The 26,227-nt window shown below is 39.7% G+C and overlaps 1 protein-coding gene and 1 pseudogene across 2 annotated transcripts in view; both read right to left on the bottom strand.

Annotated features, from left to right (window-relative positions):
* The window catches only part of CHN2 (chimerin 2), a 295,899-nt gene that overhangs the window by 114,721 nt on the left and 154,951 nt on the right, over positions 1-26,227 (bottom strand). For both annotated transcript variants that reach the window (XM_025464493.3, XM_025464494.3), the window contains exon 3: positions 21,752-21,807. In XM_025464493.3, coding sequence (XP_025320278.1) covers positions 21,752-21,807 — 56 coding nt within the window. The remainder of the gene's footprint in view (positions 1-21,751; positions 21,808-26,227) is intronic.
* LOC112670943 (small nucleolar RNA U3) lies at positions 16,218-16,405 on the bottom strand (annotated as a pseudogene).

Below are 26,227 nucleotides of genomic sequence, written 5' to 3'. Positions count from 1 at the left end.
CTGAACTAGAATCCTGAAGGGGGCGCCACAATATATTATTTGATTAAGCCCATAGATAATGTTTAAGTGTACACTAAAGTCAGAGTCACCACTATATGGAAACTATATGTTTGTTTCTTGAATTGGGAGTGGATATTATTTCAGCAGACAAGTAGAAGTTATTCAAAGCCAAACTCAGTAAAAAAGGGAAGTGATCCAACTAGGAAATAGATTTGAGACAAAAACGAGGCATGACCCTAAGATAGTAAAATCTGCACTGTGTCTTGTTCTGAAGATATTTTAGAAGAGACATTCCCAACATGCTCTGAGCAATGGGAACTCAGCAGAAAATAAAACACGGCTTCCCAAGATGATGGGTTGGAAAGGGACCACACTCACATAATACATGTGTTAACACAAAATCTATTTTATGACTTTATAGTCACACCTCAAATATAATAATTGCCAGTACTGTGACTACTGTTGGTGGCTTTAATCCTGTCTAGTCCTGTTTATACCCTCCACACACCATGTTCTTACTTATCTACACCCAATGCAAATGTTATGGCTTCCCACCAAATGGTCTCCTCACGCCACATTCATCCTATGCTCCAATGAAACAGAGTTACTTGCAGTTTTATAATTTGCTCTCTCCAATAAGTCCATGTTTGTCACGTGTTCTTAAAGTCTTGAATTTTCTTTTAATAAAATAGGGGCAGATCACATGATGGTTGAGAGGGCAGGCTATAGACTCAGACTGTCTGGCTTTGATGCTAAATCCGTAAGCAAATTACTAATCTCTCTGTTTCTCTGTTTCCCCATCTTTGAAGTGGACATGATAATAAAAGTACATCTGCCTCACTGAATTGTTGTAATAATTAAATGAGTAAATACGTGCAGCATACTTGTAGCAGTGGTTGGGACAAAGAGCAATCCAATGATTATTAGCTAAAATGGCATATCAGATAAAGGGCTAAGCTATTAGTGGTATCCAGAAAGGGCCTCCCTGCACAGGAAGAAAAGTTAGGCCATTCTTTTTTTTAAAAAATTCTTTATTTTTAATTTTTTAATTAAAGTATAATTAACATATAATGTTATATTAGGCCCATTCTTCTCTGTGCTCTCATAACTCTTTTTATATTTTAAATATATACCTGCCCATTTCTTCTGTAACTACTTTATGAGTTTTTTGAAGCAGTAATTTTGGTCATCAGCATTACATTCCCAGGATTTTGCCTCTGGTCTGGCACAGAATGAGTGTAAGCCTGCATTCTCTGAATCTAACCTACTCCTAAAAATGTGTCAGGCACCAAAGTGTCAAACAGCAAGAGCCTATATTCCCTTATTTTAAATAGAAAAAAATAATGTATTCAAAAAATAGATTTCTCAAATATTACTAACATGCCTTTAAATAACTATATAATAATCTGATAAAGGTTGCTCCTAGTATAAAACATTTAAAGCCCAATTACATAACCGTTTAACACTTAATCGAATAATTAGCAGATAGAGTTTTGTGCAGTCCACTGCTGAAGAGGATAGGAACCTCATTTTTCTATACTAAGCAGGTACCATAAAAAAACACCATCTGGATTAGACCTGCATTGGTAATGCCCCCTGGTATCTGCCCTAACCAAATACCAAGGGACTAATGGATATCATGTGCAGTGTGCTTAAACACAAAACCGGGTCGATCAGGAAAACGGTAAGATATGCAAGAAGCCCCCTTCCATCTCCTAGCTCCCTGCTATTCAAAGTGTGATCCTGGGACCTGCAGCACTGGCCACACCTTGGAGCTTGTTAGAAATAGTGCATTTGCATTTCGAAGGGAAGTCATGTACACATTACGGTTTGAGAAGCTGCGATGAACGTGAGAACTTATCGTAGCAGGTGAGAACTTGTTACAGCAGGGTTGTAGCTGGGAGAATGATTTTGATGAAAATCTTTTGTTTAGTTGGTATAGCATATATTCTGATAGTGAGTGTTTGGAGAGCAAAGGATGCCTGTGCTCATTACATGTTTGCAGAATGAGGCAAAGATTAAGAAGGCAGAGGCCTGATGTCAATTCAATTGCTGTGTGACCCTGAGTAGGTTATTAAACTTCTTTGCATCTCATTTTCCTCAATTTTCAATAAAACTGGAGTTATAAAAATGTACTATTTTAATAAAGCTCAGATGAGATAATGCATGTAAAAAACTGTGGGGCTGGGAACATTGCCGTAATAGGTTAACATTTATCCAGTGCCTACTCTCTGCCAGGAACTGTCTTTAGAGTTTCACATGTTTATCTCATTTAAGTCCCCAAACAAGCCTATGAGGTAAGTGAATGCTATTATTTTGCAGACGGCCGCTAAGTAACTTGCCCGAGGTCATGGGGCTAGTAAGGAGCTTCAGATCCAACACAGACACCTTGAACCACTGTGATTCCCAGCTTCTTCCTAGCAGATACCAGCCAATGCTGGTGCCTTTGTTTGCAAGCACACAAGTCTCCACTTTGGTTAAATCTTAGATTATCTGAATTGCTCTCAACTTTTCTTTGCCAGGATTGAACCCTCTAAAATCTCTTTGGAATGAGCTGATTTCTGTCAATGAGATAACAAATGGAGGAATTTGTCATAAATTTGCTTACAGGTAGTGATATGGTGGGTCTCTCGACTACTTCCTTGTAATTTAAAATTTTCTGTGTTCTCAGCTACCTGGTTTATTTTCCAATTTATTCTTCTAATTTTAAGGAATAATTCTCAGCATTTTGCAAAGCTTGAGAAAACAGTAGGGTGACAGCTGCATAGTGAGAGACAGGAAGTATAATCCTTAAATGAGTTTGCTTTATAGTCAGATTATCATTGCCTAGATAAACACAAGTTCTTTTATATTCAACACAAAGACATTTAAAGAATATTGTGAGTCCTCTGTAAACAAGGTTTCCAATTATTGAAAAAACAAAGCTTTTATAATCCCTTAGCAGCTGGTATATGTTAAGTTCTTACTTAATAGAAATAATTTTAAAACCTAATTTAGCAACCTCCTACACAGGGCAGTTAGACTGCTGAATTGTCTGAGATACAGATCAAGGTCAGAAGAAAAGGCTTTGATGGCGGGATTTATATTGGTGATATTGGGCAATGCTATCCAGAAGAAAATAAATATGGATAATTCCTTTCTAATTAAAAATCAAAGTTCTCTATTGAAAAGGACAGAAAGAAAATTCAAGTACTGAAATTATATTCTTGTAGTCAAAGTGCATAGATAGAATGAAAACTGAGCAAACTTTAAAATCTCCTATTTCTTTTCATCTAGAACCAAAGGCCTTCTTTTTCCTTATGGCATTACTTTAAGGCTTCTAGAATTCTGATGGGGCACTGATGAGGTAAATTCCTTCCTGTCTTGATTGCAACGTATTATAAAAATATCTACTGGCCAGTCTTTCCATAATAAACCTCCTTAAAAGGTCACCAATGGCTTTTCAAAGTTCTGTTAAGTAGATACAAGTTTATTTAGTAACCTAGCATGAATAAATTCTGCTAATTTATAGACATACACAATATATCAGATTAGGGGTGCTCGGGACCAAAGCAGTTCCCATTCATTTGGTTTGTTTTCTGTCTCCTTTTTTTTTCTTCAGATTTTTCCAGGAATTGTGATTTAAAAATCAGTGATAATATTTGAACAAATAAGAAGTAAAAGAATTTTCTTAGACCAGTGGTTCTCAACTGGCAGGGTGGGTGATGTTTTTGTTCTCCAGCGGATATTTGGCAACGTCTGGAGATAGTTTTGATTGTCACAAGGGAAGGGTGCTACTAGCATGTAGTGGATAGAGTCCAGGGATGCTGGTAAAATCCTGCAATGCAGAAGACAGCCTTCCTATGACAAATATTCCACCCAAAATATCTATGGCGCTGAGCCTGAGAAACCTTGTTTTAGATGAAAAAGAACTCTAGACTCTTGAGAGTTCCCAAGAAATGTTATTCAAAAAAGCTTTTTGGACTAAAATATAAATAAGCAATAAGTGCTTTAAATACATAAAGCAACATAGAGTAAAAGGAAGGTAAGAGGGAATATGTATTTATGAGAACACTGATAATTTATAAAAGTAGCTTTTAAGAAAAGACAGACACTTCCAACTACTCAGGGAAATAGCTCACGTAAATACCAAACTTAACAGACCGACATCTCAATAACATTAATAAGGAAACCCTCCTTTTTCCCCTTGAAAAACTTGTAAAGAACCCAGAATATAGAAAACACTAAAGAAAAAATTTAAGCTATTACTTGGGAGTAACCATCCATGCTATGCATACATGTGAACTAATGTTCAAATCCCTTACTGCTATGGGATTTCATCCCTCACAGCATGTTCCTTTGAAACTCTGCCCTGATCACTGGGTTGGAAACAAAACTTCCACCACACATGGCTCCCCCCCAGTCACAGAGGAACCTCTCTGCACCGGGGAGCTGAAGCATTGTCTGAAACGGCTGGCTGTGCAGTACCTCAGTGATGTCCCGATTTCCTAGGTTTCATTTTATGGGCAACCATACAAAATACTCATCATAAAAGAGGAAGGTGAATTGCCCAAATTAGTTGTATTTGGATTTGAAAAATAATGGCAGGGCAACTACACCCAGATACACACATTCAAATACCCCACTTTGCACATCAGTCCTTTATTCCCCACTCTGATTTTCTCCAGGTTCAGACATACTGACACTGACACAGAACCAAGGTAAGGGCAGAGCTTGGAAGGAGCAGAGAAGGATCCAGCACTTAACAGGCACCTTCAGTGTGTGTGCTATAGTCCTCCCAAGAGGCAAGTCACACTGCAATTGATGTTCCCTTTTAGCAGATGAGGAGAGAAAACGCCATATGGTTAGATTACTTGAAGGTCATACAGTGGCATGGAGATGAGATCCAAACCAACATCTTATGGATGCCAGAGTCCGTAGTCTTGTTTTTACACTAAAAGGAAGGGAAATTGTCCAGGAGACATCAGAGGAGACGTACTCATGAAAAACACTGATGCTGCTATAATAAATAGATGGGTTGACCCCAAAATTGTTAAACTCCTAAAACTGCCCATTCTGGAGATCTGCATGAGCTGACTGTTACCAGCAGATCTTCTATCACATGTGATGGCCAACCTCCATTACTCTTCATTCCTCTGAATGGTGCCACCAGAGCGTCATCTACCCAGTGTCCAAGCTAGAAACTGACATCCCAGATTCTTCCTCTCTCCCAATCCTACCTGTACTCTGCTACTAAATCCTGTCCATGTAATTCCTTACTCTTGAAATGATCTCTTTATTTCCATGTCCACTGGGCTATTTATTCACCCAAACCATTGAGATAGACATTTTACAGGTTCTCCTGTCTATACTTTTAACGCCCTCCAATCGGTCTTTCATACTGAAGTCAGAAAATGTGGATCTCATCAAGTTCTCTGCTCATAATTCTTCACTGGCTTCCACTGCCAAGTAGTCAAACCTATACAACTCAGTGAATCCCAGACCACCCCACTTAAAAGTGGTACCTCTTCGCCTTGGCATACCCCATCTCTCTTTTCTTGGCTTATTTTTTCCCGTCACACTTGTCATCATCTGAGATACTATGTATTTTACTTGTATGTTTATTGCCAATCTTTTTCCTTCAAATGGAAACTACACAATGATAGAAACGTTTATGTTTTGTTTATTGCCATTATCCTTAGAGTTTGGAACAGAACTGGCACATGGTAGGTACTCAATAAATATTTGGGGAGTGAATAAAAGAATGGCATGCAGGATTTTCCTAGCATGGTCTTGCTTGTGTATCCAGAATATGTCCCTACCAGCACACACACTCTTGCCCTCCACATCCTTGTTCCCCAATTCTTTACATTCCTGCCACAGAGATCTTTGTAGTTTCTGAAACACATCCTGTTTAGTCTTACATTCCGATCATTCTTTGGACAGGATATTTCCTCTGCCTGGAATTCTAATACTTGCTCTCCAACCCATTTATGCCTCGAACCTGACAAAATCTCACTGATCTTAAAAATAAGAGGTAAATTGTCTGTTTGTTTATTTATTTATTTATTTATTTATTTATTTATTTATTTATTTTTCAAGTATAATTAACATGCAGTACTATATTAATTTCAGGTGTACAATATAATGATTCAACAAATCTGCACATTACTCAGTGCTCATCACAATAAGTGTGCTCTTGATCCTCTTCACCCATTTCACCCGTGTCCTCACCCACCTCCCCTCTGACAGCCACCAGTTCTCTATATTTAAAAGTCTGTTTTTTGTTTGTTTTGTTTCTTAAATTCCACATATGAGTGAGATCATGGTATCTGTCTTTATCTGACTGACTTATTTCACTTAGCATTATACCCTCTAGATCCATCCAGGTTGTTGCAAATGGCAAAATTTCATTCTTTTTATGGCTGAGTAATATTCCATTGTGCATGTATACCACGTCTTCTTTATCTATCATCTATTGATGGGCACTTGGGCTGCTTCCATCTTGGCTATTATAAATAATGCTGCAATAAACATAGGGGTGCATGTATCTTTCAAATCAGTATTCTTGTATTCTTTGGGTAAATACCCAGTAATGGAATTTCTGCATGATATGGTAATTCTAATTTTAATTTTTTGAGGAACCTCTACTCTGTTTTTTACAGTGGCTGCACCAGCTTGCATTCCCACCAATAGTGGATGAGGGTTTTTTTTCCTACACATCCTTGCCAATGCTTGTTATTTCATTTGTTACATATGTTATGTATATATTATATATACACAATGGAATATTACTCAATCACAAAAAAAGAATGGGATCTTGCCATTTGTGACAATATGGACAAACCTAGAGGTATTTTGGTAGGTGAAATAAGTCAGGTAGAGAAAGACAAATACTATATGATTTCACTTACATGTGGAATCTAAAAAACAAAACAAATGAATAAACAAACAAAAAGTAGAAACTGATCCATAAATACAGAGGACAAACTGATGGTGCCAGAAAGGAGGGGAGTGGGGGAATGGACAAAATGGGTGAGGCTTCTAGTTGTTAAATAAATAAGTCACGGGGATGAAAGGTACAGCACAGGGGAAATATAGTTAATACTATATGGTGAGAGATGGTAGTTACACTTGTGGTGAGCATAGCATAATGAAAAACGGGTTGAATCCACTATGTTATGTGTCTGAAACTAATGTAAGAGTATGTTAACTATAATTCAGTAAAAATAAATAAATGAGGGATGCCTGGGTGGCTCAGCAGTTGAGCACCTGCCCCTGGCTCAGGGCGTGGTCCGCGGTCTTGGGATTGAATCCCACATCAGGCTCCCCTGCCTGGAGCCTGTTTCTCCCTCTGCCTATGTCTCTGCCTTGCTCTTTCTGTGTCTTTCATGAATAAATAAATAAAACATTTAAAACAAACAAACAAATAAATAAATAAATGTAAAAAAATAAATATGAGGTAAAATGCTGCCATCTTGGGAAAATCTTTCCTGGCTGCCTTGAACCAGTTTAGGTATTATTTCTTATCCTCCCTCTGAACTAAAGGCCTGAGTTAAGGCCATAATCTTAGTGGGATTAGGATTGTTGGCCTTTGTGACCTCTAGAAATGAGCTCCCTGAGAAAAAAGCTCCTGTCTTTCTCTCGTCCTGGTACCCAACAGAGTTTGTTGCACAGAGCTCTGCTTCAGTGGAAGTAACTGATTGTCTGAAAGACAGCTCTGTTGAAGTTGATCTGCATGCATGGCAACAATACAACAACAGTAATAATTGCTAATAGTTATTAAGAACTTTTAATGTGCCAAGCATTGTCATAAGCACTCTCTTTACATGTATTATTCCATTCAATCCTCATGAGTATCCAGTAGGTAAGATCTATTACACCCATTTCCAAAGGATGAATTGAGGCACAGAGAAGCGGAGTAGAAAAGTAAGCCTTATCATTCTGGAGCTCGGGCCCCTAGCCATCACACTATTGTCTAGAAGTGCATCATTCCTGCTTCCTGGATCCCTGGAGATGTCCTGCTTCACATATCCTTCCCAAAGCTCTTTGTTCAGCTTTTCTTTCTATAAAGGTAATTTATTCATATCCTTCCAACTACCCTCCATCCTCCATCTTTTTTTTCACTCTCTGAATTTAGCCAGAATTGATTTCTATTGCTCACAACAGAATCCTAAATGATATTCCCATTAAATCCCAATCTCCAAGGCTGGAGGCAGAGTGGCTAAAAAGTTTATCAAGCTCCACAGGAGATTCTGACACACATATCAGTACTGGGAAGCACAAATTTGGGCAGCAGTTCCAAAACACAGAGGGAATGAATACCTTCCTGGAAGCTTGGAATCTCTTCCTAAGATATTATATATATTTGCATGCTGAGGCATTTGAGGGAAAGGGTTTATATGTATGTACATATAAAGTCTATAAATGTATATACATATAAAGTCTATTTTTTAAAGGTTTTATCAATTTATTTGAGAGAGAGACAGATAGCAACAGAGAACATGAGCCGAGCTGGAGAGGAGAGAGAGAAGTAGACTCCTCACTGAGCAGGGAGCCAGACATAGGGCTTGATCCCAGGACCCTGGGATCATGACCTGAGCCGAAGGCAAACGCTTAACTGAGCCATCCAGGCACCCCCTTAACACTTTTATATTGATTTTGACCCAGTCTATGTGGATTTTGACCCATTCTATGTGGATTTTGATCCTACTCCCACTGTAGGCTTCCAAGAATACTCAAAAGCCTCGCCATGGGTCATACTCATCCCTCTGGCTGGCCCAGAGCATCTTTCTAGCAGCTCATTTTGACCCAGTTTTCCTTGCTACATCTTTCCTGGTACTCATTTCTTGGCTTCCTGTGTTGGCCCCCACCATCTACCTTGAGCTCTCCTTGTGTGGACAACCCAATTAGGTGTACTGCACTCTGCCCTGGCACTGTTGGCTAGAGCTTTGTATTCATCCTCTGGCATCCTGAAGCCACAGCTCCACATAAAATGGCTCTTTACTCCCATCAAGCCAAATCCCATGGAGGTCAGTGATACTGGCCAGACTGGCTGATGGGCCTCCCACCAGGGCAGGAGAATCAAACATGATGGGTCCATCTGTCCATCCTCCTGGTTTTTTCTACAGATCGACACCATATTTTTAAAAATCTCATAAAGGAGAATAAAGATGCAAGACTTAATCATAAATAGAAATTTTAGGTTAACATCTAATCTCATATTCTTCTTGCTTCAAAATACATTTTCCCCCTTCCTTTGATCTTTGGTGCAGATGAGACTATTCTCTATAGGATAAAGTTTCTACTATTAAAAGCCATCTCTGTGCTACTTAATTGCTTGTTCTTCCTCCCACTAAATAATTCTTGTTCTTTTAACTTTTTCTAAATAGATCTTATTTCCAATCCTTAATTCATCTTCATTATTCTCCTTGGAACTCTTTTTAAATTCTCCAAATACCTCTTAGGTTCAAAAAGCTTGAAGTACCCAACAGAATTGAATCAAATCAAGGAAAACTTAATGCTTCTATTAAATTTCTAGGGGGAAAAAGATTGGGTGAGTATATTCATTTACTTCCTCATTCTTGTTAGTAAATTCCTTCCTTCAGAGCTTAATAGTGTTTGGGTTAAGTGGTCCTGTATGTACTTTGGAAAAGGCAAAGAAAGCCCACCATTCTCTTTCTTTTCCTCAGTTTTTTTCCTCCCTCCTCCTTCTAGAATAGGAATATTTAAATGTAAGTATTCAGTGTAAGTATTCAAATGTATGTGTTCCAACTGATGAATAAAATTAATCTACCTCAAGAAAGAGAAAGGTGGAAACAACCTGGGGGGTGATAGAAATGAAAGACTTTCTAATGAAATGTCCTCAATATTTTTTGCATTATAATCTTTCTTTGGAGCCATTTCACACATTTTTTTTTCTTCCTAATCATCTCCCCCAAATGGAATTGTAATACTACAGATAGAATATATATCTATCTTTATGTTCTATATGTGTATCTCTGCTTTACACATTAGAAGAGTGTGCCCCCTTAAGAACTGATGTGCCCCCCTGGCCCTTAGCATGAATATCACCCCAATTGAGAACTCATTGTCTGGTGAAATAATTGTGGCCTTCAGAATGCTTTTAACATTTGTTCTCCCTACAGGAATGTGGAATATGTATCTTTGCCTCCTTCTAATAGACAAGAAAGCTGCAGTTCAGAGTGGTAAATTAGCTTGCACACAGTCCTACCCAGGGCTAACAGCAGATTTAGGAAACACAGTCCCTGATTTCTGGTCCAGTACTCATTCCTCTATATGGTGACGATGCCATAAAATATGGAAGCTTGTTCTCCATTATTTTTAAAAATTACCTAATTTAGCATTTCTGAAAGAGGCACTCCCCCTAAAATAATTCCCAATACGGTAATAAATAAGAGTGAAAGTGCCTTATTAATAAGTGTCCTTGCTTTTGAATTCTTTTTCTGATGAATAGTCCATGTTAAAAATTCTTGAGCTAGCTTTATGATGCTTCCAGCAGCCCTGACATGAGACACTCTCCTGCTGTTCAGGGCTGTACACCCAAGAGATTGTCTTTGTTCCCTGGCAAGAGCATCCTGCCATTACTCCTCTTGCACAAACAACCCTTGTTTTTTCTTCTTGACTTTTTACTATGAAAATGTTCATACATACACAAAAAGTGAAAGACTTACAGCAAGCACTCATATACATCACTTAGATTCTATAATATTCACTATAATTGCTTTATGATATACCTATTTATCCATTCCTCTATCCATCCATTAATTCAACTTTTTTTAGGGGATGTATTTCATAGTAAGTTGCAGACATAGCACTCTTCCCCTCAAATGCTTCAGCGTGCAAATCATTAGTCAGAATTCAATAACATACAGACTTTTCATAGGAGAGTAATACCAGCTTTGTTCTTGAAATCAAAGAAAGCAAATTTGTTTACATGTTCAGGTGTCATTCTCGAGTCAACAGATTCTACATACCTTTTTAATTTCCTGCTTGTGGAGTGTGCCACCATTTCTAACAGGCTACCATTTCTTGATGAGAAAAAAGTGGCCATGAGAAAGCTGGTGAAAGAGTACCTGCTTATTGTCACTGCCTTGGCCGTGTCCATCAATTTACATGTGTTAAACATGAAAGCCAAAATGTTTCTGAAAATGGCTTGGGATCAAATTCATCCATTCATTCACCAAATAACAGGTCTAAAATTCCCTCTCTTTTGCTAACATTGTTATAGTGCTTGGGAGATGGTAGAAATTAAAGACCAATAATTCCCATATGTAAATGCCAGGCACTGTCAGAAACTTTACATATATTAACTCACTCTTCATAGTTACTTGTAGTGCAAAACTAAGGGCTGCCAGACTATTTCTGGCAAGGTCTAGATGGTAAATACTTTAGCCTTTGAGGACCATTGTCGTTGAAACAGTCTCTGTTTCAAGCACTCCACTTGCCATGGGAGCATGAAAGTGGCCATAGACAGTTTGTCAAGTAATGAGCATTGCTGTATTCCATCAAAACTTGATTTACCAAAAGAGCTGACAGGCTATAGTTTGCCAATGCCTCTGCTAGACTAACAAATATTGGAGTCCATTCTTTATAATCCGTGTCAGGACATCTTATTGTTAGCTCAACACTCAGAGCCTGCCAATGCCTCCAAGGCCTTTTTGTTTAATGGCGGGTCAAATCATTTCTTTGTATTCATGCCCTTCCATCCCTTACCGTAGTGGGAAGAGAGAATCATTAATTTTTAATCCATGAGATACTGGTGCCAACTTGAAAATCAAGCTGAACTAAGGCAGAACATGGTTGAAGAATACCGTTAAACAGACTGAGAAGCCCAAAGCACTAAGGGACCTGACCTGCATCCCTGAATTGAAAGAGATTGTGGAAATATCATTAAGCATGATCTTTGAGAAATCATGGAACCCTGAGGACCACAACAACAGCAAAAAGACAAACTAGAAAAGTGTAGTTACAGACTTGGTAGAAATAGCTGGGGAAATTCGAGAACAATTCCTCAAACAATTGATGCGTAATTACCTAGAAGAACACCAGGTGCTGGATGGCAACCAATATGCCTTTGTCCAACTGTGCCAAGGCTATTCAATTTCCTTCCACAGTGAATGAGGAGATGACACTGGCTATGTAAATAAGGAGGAAGAAAGAGAGAGATACCATCGCTGAAGTAAAGCTAGCTGTTCTGCCCGACAAGATGGAGATGCAGTGTACTTAGAGCTAATGTCAAGTGACACTGTGATTTGTTAAAGGACACAGCCAAAGGTGATTGATTACCAATGGCTCAATGTTGACCTGGAGATGAGAAGGGGAGTGGTAGGTTGAGGCAAGGAGGTGAGGCCAGGAGAATACCAGTGCGGACTGACTTTTATTAGTAAATTAGCCACCTACAATCCTGAATTGGGAAATGCTCATGAAGCACACAGATGACCTCTGAGTAAAGGGACTACCACCTTGGGATATAGAAATATAATTCAAAGTATTCCTGACATAATGATAATGGATTTGGTGATTTTCATTAATGCAAATGTCCATTAAAAGCAAGGGTGAATAATCAAGAGTTTGTCTTTAGTCACAAAAAGAGAAAAACAACTAAAAACAGCTGGAGTTCAAACTAGTATATACTGAATACAAACAAACATGAGTATAAATCATATTAGAATGGAATTTAAATATTTTCATTGTAAACATAACACTAAAAAGTGTAACAAACCAGGGGGTGCGGTGGGTATAGGAAACTAGGCTCAATTAAGTACTGACTTAAGCACTCGTAAAAGGATCCGTTATTTGGCTTCTGCAAGATTCTTGGGTATGGGAAAGCTAGACATAGCAAAGAAAGGCAAAAGCAAAATATTTTTAAAGGATGGAAAATAACATCCAGGAGGAAGTATGTGTAGACAACAAAAGAAGGCTATGGGGTGACTTGGCATCTACTTTGAAGTCCATGAAGAGTCTCGCACAGTGCTAGGCAAACAGGAAGCATCATTAGGGACAGAGCATCTTGATTCTTCTATCCTAGAGCACAGGGAAAGCAGCAGGACATAAAAAACAGACAGAATGAGAACAATGATTCTCACGCTTGAGTGAGCATCAGGATGACCTGCAGGACTGTTAAAACTGTTAAATCTGGTTAAAACCCAGATTTCTGGGCCCCATCTTCAGGTTTGTGATTCAGAAGGTCTGGGGTGGGCCAGGGAATCTGCATTTCCGACAAGTTCCCAGATGGATGCTGTTGCTGCTGGTCCTGGGACCACAGCTGAGAACCACTGGCTAGAATTTGGTCTGGGTTTAACTCAGACTCTGCTGCTCCTGCGCTGCTTGTCCTATCTCCTCTTGGAATTCCCATGAGGAATGACCTGTGTAAAACTAACCCAGCACTCAGGGCACAGCAAACACTCCAAGTGTGTTAATTCTCATTACTATGAAAAGACTGATGGGTAAATAATTCGGCAATATCATTTAGGGTAGTCCCGTTGGACTGGGATGCTCTGAGATTATACTAACCACATTTTTCTGATGGAAAGTAGAGTCAGTATTACAAATCTGTTTAACCTCTCACTGCTTGGTTAGCCAGGCCATACTACTCTAGAGACAAGCCTTGCCCAAGGCAAAGTGTGGCTTAACCTTTATCAGCATTATTTCTCAGTTAATGTTTAACCAGGTGAGCAACCAAGAAGCCTATCTTTAAAACCCCATTAATGCACCCAGTGCTTTGTACCTGGCTCTCCTTCCTGGATAAACCTGGCCACACCTGAGATTTTGCTGGACTTGACCTCTGAGTCACAGAGCAGACATACTGTGCGCTGCGCTAGATAGCAACTGCTGTGGAGGTGAGATATGTGCTTCCTGTTTGGATATATAAGGTTGGCCCTATGAAAGTCAGCACCTCCTCATGTCTACTGTGCTGCAGCCTGGACCACCCCACTCCTGCCGCTTATCAGGGAGTGATGTATTTTGGGTTATAGCTGTCATGGGTTAACTAAGGGTAAGAGAGCATGTGCTGTAATGCCAGATGCTATTGTTCTTTTTTTCCTAAAACAACTAACTACACGATGTAGTATTTCACCTCAAGTAATTATATAAAGGAATATACATTTTCAAGTTTGATTTTCAGAGATAAAAATCACCTAAAGAGATCAAAGAAGATTCCCAAGAAATTTTACTTATTATCAATCACTGTTTAATCTCCCCCTTCATTGTCCTTACTCTTTTAAGAAGAAACCTTCCACTTTTGCCTCAATTTATGCTTCAGCATATATACTATTCTTTGGTAGCTCTCTCCAGTTCAGCCCACCTGTCCCCTTGGCTCAGAGCTCCTGAGTCTCTGAATTCTGTAACAGCTTGTCCTCAAGAGCCCCTTATCCTCTGCTTATGATACCACTTGGAAATGACTAAATATTTATAGCTGCAAACATGCCAGGTCTGCATTACATTAGAAGAAGTTCAAAGTATTCTAAAGAGAGTGACTTCTTTTTTGGAGGGCCATATATTTTGGTAGTACTTGTCAATAAGAGAGTTTTTGTTTAAACAATCGCAAAATTTTCGGTTCTGTATTTGGAAAAAAATAAAATTCATCTGTCTAAAATTTTTTTTTCTGACATTTGTTTTATTGGAAGGTTTTCCCCCTTGACTATGGTAATGGTAGGTCTACAACCAAAGCAAGTCAAGCTCAGGATGAAATCACATTAAGTGAAAACCTGAGTACATTACAGAATGAGCTGAAAGCTGAGGAGAAATATGATGGAAAAAGCCCTTTATTCTAGTTTGTGTCAATATGAAGGGGGAAAAGAAGGAGATCGGTGGGGAAAGTCTAGGATAAAAAGAACAGAAATATTTCTTACCAGAGAAGAAATAGCCTTCTGATTACTACACATAAAGCCAATTAAAAGGTAATGGGATTGATTTTTGTTTGTGGCTTGCAAAATCAATCTCATTACTTTAGAGACATACCTTGTCCAAATGTCTTGAATCAGAATTATCATGTTCCCCCAATGTATATATGTTTAAAAACATTTATTTTCAATGAATAAAATAAGAAAAGGGGGAGGATTGTAGAATAGTAAAATTTACTTTAAATCTAATTTGAAATGTACTGAGTTAGTTGAGAATGACATAGTCAATCAATGTGGCTTGTTAAGATCTTCCAGATATGCCTAAGACAAGATAAATGCCTCAAGCTACAAGACTATAAGACTGCAGGATACCCAGGTATGGCGAATCAAAAATTTAAAAGCATAATGATAAAGTGAAATGCTTTTGTAGGCTTAAAAGAACAGTTTTTACAAATAAAGGTAAAAGAAAGTGGAATGGGAAGATACTTAAGGACACCAACAACTAGAGAAAATGGGACATTTAAAGTGATATTTAAAAAGTGAATACAATTCACTATAAAGTAAAATAAGGTGTTACTGCAATTTAAGATAGGCCACTGTCCTAGGTGAAAGCTGGAAACCTCAGTTCTACAAATCACTTTTGCATTAAAAAAAAAAAAAATCTTCCAAAATACAGTACTCTATAGCGAAGATGGAGAGGAAATGAAGGCTCTTAAAGGGAGAACGATTTGAAATAATGGCATGTAGTTTTATTTCCCTTTTTTTGAAATTACTTTTTTGAGTTGAAATTCACTCCAGCAATTTCGAAAAAGACAAATGACAGCAAATCATTTAGTCACAAAAGAATTTCTACTTATTGTATACTCTTTAGGTAGTTCCAGTGGAACTTGACTTTAAATTAGTCATGCAAGTAAATCTTGACATTTTGGCCTTTTAGTAAGGCCAAAAGAAATTTAGAATATTTCCAGGAAAAAAATATTAGCCTGTGTTTAAGTAAGAACCCTAACTGCCAAAAGTCCAAGTCACTACCCTAATAACAGCATTTGGTAAATCTGATATGCTATTAGTAATCGTTTGAGAATTCTAAATTCCTTATGTTAGCATTCTCTATTTTTTTTCATCATTTTACCATATATTTACTGATTGCCCACTGCTGCTTGGCACTGGGTTCAATTCTAGAGGAGTCCATGCAATTATGATCGATGAAGTTTCTGGAGCTTGAATTCTCCTGGAGGGAGATGTATAAGTGACAGCAAACAAATACAATAGAAATTATATTAGATAGTATATTACGTATTACAAACAAAATAAATGGGATGATGTGACAAAGAAGATCTGACGGTTGGGAGGTGCCTTTTTTTTTTTTTTTTTTTAACCACTCAGACTGGGTCCTCCTCCCTCTTACTTTCCCCAAAGGAGAACAACGACCATCAATAGCAATGGGTAGTTGCAGAAGCAACACCTAGTGTCAGCTTTGTGTTCAGAAGACAGCACTGTGCCATGAGGTGCTAATTTTTATGGGGTTCAGGGAAGGCTTCTGTTATTAGGTGAACTTTGATCTGAGGCCTGGACATGCAGAGAATATTGGAGAATTCCAAGTAAAGGGCAGATCTGAAGATAGTAGCTGTGATTTGTTGAATGGGAGCAGAGGCTGGTCGGGTTACAGGGCAGTGCACTCTGAGAAGAATGGTAGAGGGATGCCTGGGTGGCTCAGTGGTTGAGCATATGCTTTTGGCTCGGCGTGATCCCGGGGTCCTCGGATGGAGTCCCATATTGGGCTCCCTGCGGGGAGCCTGCTTCTCCCTCTGCCTATATCTCTCCCTTTCTCTTTGTTTCTCATGAATAAATAAATAAAATCTTAAAAAAAAAATAAAGAAGAAGAAGAATGGTACAGGCAGGGAAGTGACCAGTGCAGGAGCCCCATAATGGCTCAAAGGCATAGCAAGAAGTTCTATTTTTAAGAGCAATGGGAAGCTGTTAAAGCCATTAGATTTATATTCAATAATGATGATTTGGGCTCCTGTTTGGCGAATGGTGTGTGTGTTGGGGGGGGAAGGGGGTGAGCTGCAGAGAGAGTGCCAACAGTGGAAGCGGTGAGATCAGACAGCAGGCTGCTGACAGTGATAATCCAGGCAAGAAATGACTGTGACCCAAACCACGTGGCATTCATGGAGAAGGAGAAAGTAGAAAAGTGCAAGATACAGTTGGAGGTAAATTTGACAATCGCTAGAGAAAAGGGTGAAGGTGGGAAGAGAGGAATCTGGTTCTCCGAAGTTAGATGCCATTTAGTGGAGTAGGGGGTTTGGTTCTATTTTGAATGTTAGGCTACAGGTGGGGAGGGACATCTACTTGAGGAGGTCAAGGAGATGGATGGAGCGAGGTATTTGGGGCCCAGGGGATAAGGCATAGCTAGAGGTATACATTTGAGAGTCAACAACCATAGTTCCTGCGAGATCCCCCAGGTACACATTCCGTAATTAACAAATTGCTTAAGAAATGACTGACTGATAACTGCTGGAAAGGGCAAGAGAGAATTTTGCATACTGGAAGATGTTTTGAATCTCTTGGCAAGGAGTGCTCAGGAAATGCTAGTAGAGTGCCAGGTGCTGAGGCTGCTCGATAAATATTAATTTACAGTAATGAATCTCAAGAAAGCAATGAACTATTATTTCACTAACTGACCATACCTGGCTTAATTGGCGCCAGAGCTGTTGTTCAGATGCTTGTACCCTCTGTTCCTCATCCTCAACATCTTTTTTCCTGGTAGTTTAATTCCTGATCCATGTATCTTGCTGTTCTTGATCATTGTCTTTTTGGCTCACACATTCAGAGAACACTGTCATTGCTCTGACTCTGTCCCTAATGAGCATCTTTGTAGGTTTCTGAATCTGTCTTGAATCATGGACCTTGAGTTACCTATTATGTAGCGCTATTCTACACACTTGACACATATATCCCATTTATAGTACCTCCATCAAGTAGATATTGGCCCTTGGAGTAGAGGAGACCTTCATCTCCCTGAGAAATAAGTGCTTGGCTCTAAGTGTAGTTAGAAAGTGGTAGAGCATGAATTCAAAACAAGTCCAACTGACTCTAGCTGGGCTCCCCTGCCTGGGTTCACAAAGCCCATTGGTTTTTGCCTACTGAATCAGGCTGTCTCCTCCACTCACCCAGCTCCCCAGCAAAGTCTGTTAGGTGGTTGGTATCTGTTGATAACTAGCAAGCCTTTCTTTAAGTCATGTTGGCCTATGTCTTTACCTTTGAGCAGCAGTGTTCTATATCTCTGTGACTACAGACTCACTTGGTGCCCTCTTGCGAGTCCTCATCATATTCCATGGGAGGATCCTAACCCAAGAGGCGCCCCTAGCCTGGGACATTATTTGCCATCAGAGAAGCAAAAGAGATGGAGTATGTTGGAATACACTGCTGTGCAGGCTTGCCAGGGACATGGTGGCTGACAACAGAGAGGCTAAAGACTGCGAAGGAGGGCAGCAGGACTGTGTATAGAAAGAAAACGTGGACTCTAGGGGTGAGATAGCAAAGACAAAAAGGTCATTATCTCATTGTTCAAAAGAAATAGCTTATGGCGTTATGTAAATGTGTTAAGAAAGCTTCAATCTCTGGCCACATACTCAAACCGAAGGCTTTCTGACTTCATTAGGCATGCCCCCTGAGTACGTACGCGCAGCACAAGGCAAAGAGACATTTGCTCAAATACTGCCTGTAGCAGAAGCAGTGGTTTCAGTGTCCAAGAGTAGGCCATGCCTTCACTTGAGGGAGGGCAAGTCCTGGGAGGTCAAGCAACTTGGGCAGGAGTGATTTGCAGTTAATGTTGCACTGGAGACGAAGGCAGCTGAAGCTGCTCCTGCTGGCACTCATCTAAGCAGCACCTGTTCCCCCAGCACATGTGACCCTTTATTGCCTGACACCTGCCTGGCTGGATGGGCCCCACGCTGCCTGCTGAGGAAATGGAGCTGATGAATATCCATGGCACGTAAGGTTTCATAGTAGAAATGGGATGTGGAATTTCTAGAGGCAAGCAACCTATGAGTCTAGCATCAGCCAGATAACTTATTAATGAATCAAACTACTAAAGGTCAAAAAGTGAAAAGTTGGAGCACCTGGATGGTTCAGTGGCTGCCTTCAGCTCAAGTCTTGATCCCAGAGTCCTGGGATCCCTACATTAGGCTCCTTGCTCATGGAGGAGTCTGCTTCTCTCTCTTCCTCCTCCTGCTCATTCTTTCTCTCTCTCTCAGATAAAAAAATAAAATCCTTCAAAAAATTTTTTAAAAAGGTGAAAAGCTGGTTAGAGACAGACAAGAGGGGGGAAGAAAAGCTATATGTGCACTATGTTTTTTAGTTATAGCAGATGGTGATGGCTTGTGGTACACAGCTCTACTTTGCTAAGATGTCTGTGGCATTGCCCTCCAATGCAAGTGCAACAGTAAAGAGATCTGTGGTCCCTTCAGATCCCATTAGATCTCTGAAGAGTCTCAGCTAACCCCTAGGAAGAGCTTCTGTAAAGCTAATCTGAATCTACCCATCTCCACTGCTAACATTCCACCTGGCTTAGAGGACAACTGATATGGTTCCAAAGATTTTGAGAAAGAGAAAAGTGCGTACACACTCTCACACACATACAGACGCATATGCACATGTGTACACACATGCAGAGATAAAATATTAGATCTATCTTTATTTACATACATCATGATTTTGTTTTCTTTTGATATGACACTCAAAGTATTAATAGCCCAGTTCTTTGCTATATTCCTAACACCTAGATGAAAGTCAGAACACAGTAGCCTCTTTATATACATTTGTTGAATAAATGAGCAAATGACTATTTACTGTCCTCTTGGGTTTCAGTTCTGGTACCCAACTTTGCCTGGAGACTTTTTATTAATAACCCTAGGAAAAGCCCCTAGAGGTGTTCTAATTTTATAAAACATTCTTTTCATGGAGACATTTGAATTCTTCTAACTCCCTGCACAAGCTCTATTTTTTTCTCCTGGAGGAATACTAAATGTAAAATAGGATCAAAGGAATTTTTTTAAAAAGATTTATTTAAGAGAGAGAGAGAGAGAGAGAGAGAGAGAGAGAGCAAGCATACACAGGTAGGGGAGGAGCAGAAGGAAAAGAATCTCAAGCAGACTGCATGATACAAGGCTTGATCTCATGACTCTGAGATCATGACCTGAACTGAAACCCAGAGTCAGATGCTTAACTGACTGAGCCACCCAGGCACCCCAGGATGAAAGGAATTTGTTTCTTACTCATCCCCTCAAATACTCTAGTCCAAGCACCTCGTTAAATATTTTCTATTTATCCTATTTTCTTTTTTTAGATATTGTTGAATAAAAAAGGACAAAAGTCATCAGGATTGGTGGCAGGACAAGATCAGCGTATCAGATAAAGAGTGGACCTCAGGGACGCCTGGGTGGCTCAGTGGTTGAGTATTTGCCCTTGGCTCAGGGCGTGATCCTGGGGTCCTGGGATGGAGTCCCACATCGGGCTCCCTGCATGGAGCCTGCTTCTCCCTCTGCCTATGTCTCTGCCTCTCTCTCTGTGTCTATCATGAGTAAATAAATAAAATCTTTAATAAAAAAAAAAGAGTGGACCTCATACTGGATTTTTCCTTAAGGATCAGATAGTTTCTTTTCTCAAGCCATATTCCTGGGATGGGAATGCTTACTCTGTGTCAATATTGAGATTATTTGATGAATTTTCAGTGTCCTTCAAAAGAAGTAAAATTTTCTGTAGAAATATTTATTACCCAGTGATAAGTCACCTCTGAGTGTGGGTAGGTATGTACCTAAGTTTTTGAGACAGGTTCAAAACCAGATCCAGTCAAGTCTGGTAGCCAGAAAGTACTGATGTTCAAGGATGAATCTCAAGAGTGTTGGAGTTGGAGCCTTCTTCCTCCAGATAAGGTAGATGTGACACTTTAAAAGGCATCTGCTACTCTATATTTAATATAAGTCATAAAATCAAAAATAAGGAAGGACCCATGGATCTTTGTGTGAATGATATTAATTTGACTATTACAGAAACTGATCAGTATAAAAGTAGAAAATAGAGCCGTAGTACTGCCTTTCAGTCTCGCTGGCATCCCAGATGAGAAAAGGACTGATTAGTGAGGGATGACTGGGGGAAGTTCTCTGGGCTGCTAAGCATTTTTATGAGTCGATATATTTTTAAGCTTATCTCCAAGAATAAAAACATAGCCACCCTCCTTGTAAATTTTTTAAATTTATTTTTATTTTTTTAAAGATTTATTTATTTATTTATGGTAGACATGAGAGAGAGAGAGAGAGAGAGAGAGAGAGAGGGAGGCAGAGACACAGGAGGAGGGAGAAGCAGGCTCCATGCAGGGAGCCCGATGTGGGACTTGATCCCGGGATGCCAGGATCACGCCTTGGGCCAAAGGCAGGCACTAAACCGCTGAGCCACCCAGGGATCCCCAAGATTTTGTTTTTAATGTCAAGTAAATGTGACAGAGCATAAAGGTTTGTTAAATATGAGTGTCGAGAGTACCCAGATATTTATTATTCTCTGTGTTTATTCTGTTAGATGCATTCCATACCAAAAAAATGATAAAAGAATCAAAACAGTAGAAACAAGGAAAACAACCAAAATGTGCAGTTTAGAGGGTTTACACAGGGAGGCTTAATATGCCTCTGCAATCGTTAAAAACACGAGACCTCTGATTTCAAGTTAGTTTGTGAATATTTTCAAAATAACACTTGATTTCAGAATATGGATTATTCAGGTGTTAGATTTGGGGACACTCTAACAAACGTTAACACAAGTCAACTTCCAGGAAACCTGAAAGCCCTCCAATATCAACATAGCACTGACAATTCATCACATTTAACAAGGTGTGTTGGAAATAGCGGAGTACTGACCTCCCCAGGACAAATGATCCTCTTGGGACGAGGGGCCTCTTGCTGTAATTGATACACTGCCAAAGGAAAAAAAAGAAAAAGATAATTATAATTAGGAAAGTACAACACACACCAAAATGTCTTCAAATAGTCCCACCTAAGTGCATCTGAAGAACTGCAAATATTTCAAACGAAAAAACAAAGAGGATACAGGCACATTTTTAGACTGAATAAAGTCAGCTCATTTATATGGAAATTAGTTACCATGGATGTAAACTGGCAAAATTGATTTTTTTATTCTCTTACAAGGCCAATTTAGTTTCATAATTGTTACTGGCATTGTTCATTTTATGGCTTTCTTGGAAGGTAGGAGTAAAATTCTCCTATTTTAAGAACAGAATTCTACCTGTGAGTACCTAAGCAGTAAGATCATATAATAGGATTTCTGAATTTAAATGTTGATGTCTCCTGACATATCAGCAAAAGACTGGCATTAGCAGAAGAATGTTATTCTCTGAAATGTTACAGTTCTGTACCAAGACACCACTGATTTTGTGAGTGAAACTCTGAGTCCTTTCTCTCTCTCTTTTTTTATTAAGATTTTATTTATTTATTCATGAGAGAGAAAGAGAGAGAGAGGCTGGCAGAGACATAGGCAGAGGGAGAAGCAGGCTCCATGCAGGGAGCCCAATGCGGGACTCGATCCCAGGGCCTCCAGGATCACATCCTGGGCCGAAGGCGGCACTAAACCGCTGAGCCATGCGGGCTGCCCTCCTCTCTCTTTTCATGAGTTCCATTTTTGGCCTATCACCATGCATTCTTATCTACGTGACTAGTCTCCACCCTTTGGCATTCCTCTTTCTTGGGCCCCTTAATATCTTAAGAAATAATAACTCTCTTATATCCTGCTTTATTTTTATTTTTTTTATTTATTTTTATCCTGCTTTAAAGACAGACTTTCAGGCCTGGAAATGGAGGTAATTTATATAAAAATAAAAATTTTCAGCCTCTTATCTGTGATTTCTTGGACTATAACGCGTGATTTTCTGCTGCTCAGCTAGTCTGGTTATTTTTCTTAGAAGGAAGCCACCCTATGCAAGTACCTGTGGGCTCCACCTATTTGAAAACCACGATCATGTTATCCTCAATATTCAAAAGAAGGAAGAATTCATTTTAGATGGAATAAATCTATGAAAAGTTAAAATTCAATCATATAAAGTATTTCTAGAAAATGCAATAAGTAAGATAAGCAACATTTTCTGATTTATTCTTAGGTCTAAAAATAAAGAAGAAATTTTAACTGAAATGCAGATGGTCATGTGGAAACAGTGCTGGAAAGGATGGGATGTATTTTGTAATTATGGCTTCTCAATGCCTTTAGCTCAACATGGTTATTTTCTTACCTAATTAAGGGTAGACTGCCCAGCTTTTGCACAGAGAAGAAACTACCTAACCCTCTTGTACATGTTTTAATGTGGCCACATTCTAATGAGTTGCCCACACTAATGATAATGCCTGTGTCATGTAAGGACAACTGTACCCACATATGGCAGGTAGAGACAGAGCAGGCCTCTTGTCAAAGAAGAAACATGAAGAATTGGCCAAAGATAGAGAAATACTTGTCGACATTCCACTAACTATCCCAGTAGTGCCCATGCTCTCCTTAAATCATGAGAGAGGCTGCATGGAATCCTTTCTACCTCTCAAATCAGCCCCAGACACCTACTCATTGATTTTACATTGTGTTCCTATTAATGATTGTAATGGGACCCAAATAGGCCAACTCCTAAAATCAGAGTTTCCAGCCAAGGGCAACTGTAGAACCCACATCCAGAGAATCCTGCCCCTTCTTCTTTTCCCATTGCTAATGCCTCTTGAAGCCAACAGATAAATGTGGGGATAGCTGGACACCATTTTAATGCCTTCCTTGGAGGTGGTGACAAAGGAAGTATATGTGTTGTAAGATAGAAGCATTTTTTGCTAAGTGTGCCTTTGTAGTTCATATCAGCAAATATTTGAACATCTGCTATAGGCCAGATACCACAGTCAGCATTACGTGGAGGCTTTTATGATGAATGGAGAGAAGGGGAGAAGAGAAGGGAACCAGCATATCGAGTGACTGTTATATGCCAGGAACAATATTTTATTGAATCTACAGGAGAACTCAGAAAAAAGAATGTTGTATTATTATCATTTTTATTTTTTAGATGAGCAAACAAGTGCAAGAAAGTTAAACATTTGTCCTGGGGCATCCAGCTATCCTTTCGAGACTAGAGCCCTCTTTATTTTTCCATGCCTCCTGGGCCTTTGCACTTGCTTTCCCCTCCACCTGGATTGCTCTCTCCCAAGATATCTCTGTGGCTCCTTCTCTCCCTTCATTCAGGTCTTCCCTGATTTGGCTGACTTGGTATAAAATTACCTCCCTTTATCCTGCTCCCTTACACTGTTTTATGTTTCTTCACAACACTCATTACTGTTAACACATTTTGTTCGTTTATTTTGTGTACCATCTCCCTTGAGCAAAGTATAAGCTCTTTGAGGATAGGGATTTGGTCTGTCCACTGGTACCCCCAGCACCTAGAACAGTGCTTGGCACATGGTAGATGCTTGATGCCATATCTGGTGAACAAATGGACCGTAACCAATGACTCATGGGTCACAATCCATGTCTCCAAGAGACTCTGATCCAATGAAAGAAACTTGTATAGAGAAACAAAATCTAAGTAGGCCAAAGGCTTTAATGAGGGGGTGAGGAGGAAGTAGTTCTTTTTACTCAGGTGGCCAGGGTGGCTTCCCAAGGGGGGAAGCACGGAGCTTTTCTTGAAAGATTAGAGGAGTTCTGAACATAGAGAAGAGAAAAGCAGGTGAAGAAAGAGCCCCAGCAGGAAATAAATAGCATGTTTATTGATCAGTAAGAGTCCAGTGTGGCTGTTCCACCACGATGGAAAGATGGAGGAGGAGGTCACATAAAGCTAACTCTTAAAGGTCATGCCAAGGAGCATGGATGTTCTTCTGTCTGCAGCGGAAAGGCAGTGACATTTTTTGAGGGAGATGACATGATCTGGCCTGTTTCAGAATAATAATAATAATAATAAAAAGACTATTCAGAATAATAGAAACTGCCATTTTGTGGACACCTACTATGTGCCAGATACCTTATCTATATCTTCTCATTTAATCTTTCCAACAAACTTGCAAGGTAACTATTATTCTGCCCTTACTAAAGTAGTGGAGATGCTAAGCTTTGAAGAAGCTCACGCTCACACAGATAATATGATGAAATTGAGATTTAAAGCCTGATTTCCAGATTCCAAGGTCTGTAATTTTCAGCCTTGCCAGTGGTTCCCCATTGCAGGTGGTAGAGGGGTCCTATGTGGGACTGGGGCTGCTCACTAGCAACACTCACTCTGACAGTCTGGCAAAAAGCCCCCAAATTTGTTTTCTTTTTTTTTTAAAAGCTTGTTGGAGATTCTGATGCTCAGCCAGGAGTGGGGTCACTGCTCTTTGCTTCACTGAAGGAAGGATCAGAGGAGGAGCCTTGGAGGCAGGGAATCAAGAGACAACAGTATTTTAGTTGTACATCAAGGAGATCATGAAAATGTGTGTTAAGACAACACTGGTGTAAAGGCAGATAAGAAGGTGAGTTGAATGCAGAGGAGAATGGACAGGGCTGAATGACAGATTGACTGGAGGGAAGGACCTTGAAACAATGAGAGCCTGTGATGCCATTAACAGTCACAGAGGATACAGGTTCTGGACAGGCTAAAGTCCATCGCTGCATCCTCTGAGATTTAATAAAAAGAAATGTTGTAGTTTGCCAGTCTCAAAACCAGGAACAGTCTGAGGCAGGGGCAACTTTGAGGGGGTCCCTGCAAACCTCTCAAAGCAGAGACATCAGGTTTCCTTCCTAGTCCCTGGGCAGCACACATCATCAATTGATTACCATTTCTCAGAGAGCAGGTCTCAGGAACCGATCTGTTCGGTGCCGCTCCAAGCAACAGAAGTTGGCAAATAGGCACAGAAGCCTGTTAACCATCTGGATTATGTGTCTCTATAAAGATAATGAGATGGCAACTGACTGCAATGGTAGCCATATAAAAAATGGGCCCTATATCCTATCCTAGCTTTGAGTGAGGGTCTCTGTCCCTCAATTTCAAGGTTAGCTATAACAAAACCACCATCCGTGAAAAAAAAACCTCTGAGGCACATTGAATACAAACTGGAACATGTCACATAATCTGAAAGTGTCCCTTCTTGAATTTTTGTTGTTGTTGTCGTTCAACAAACACATATCACAAGCAAAATGCAATGACATATGTCACTTCTTGGGTGGTTGTGTGGGCTAAGAGGTGATATGACGGAATCTGCTGCTGTAGCAATGTTCCAAACATGTTCCAGGCAACTCCTCAGCCCTGGGCACTCTACTGCACATGATTAATTCTTAGCGCTGAAATAAGCTGTTTGGCGGGGGGGGCGTGGTCACTGGAGAACATGGAG

The sequence above is a fragment of the Canis lupus genome, chromosome 14 (assembly GCF_003254725.2).
Source record: "Canis lupus dingo isolate Sandy chromosome 14, ASM325472v2, whole genome shotgun sequence".
Taxonomy (NCBI): Eukaryota; Metazoa; Chordata; class Mammalia; order Carnivora; family Canidae; genus Canis; species Canis lupus.
This window is presented reverse-complemented; position numbering and strand designations above follow the sequence as displayed.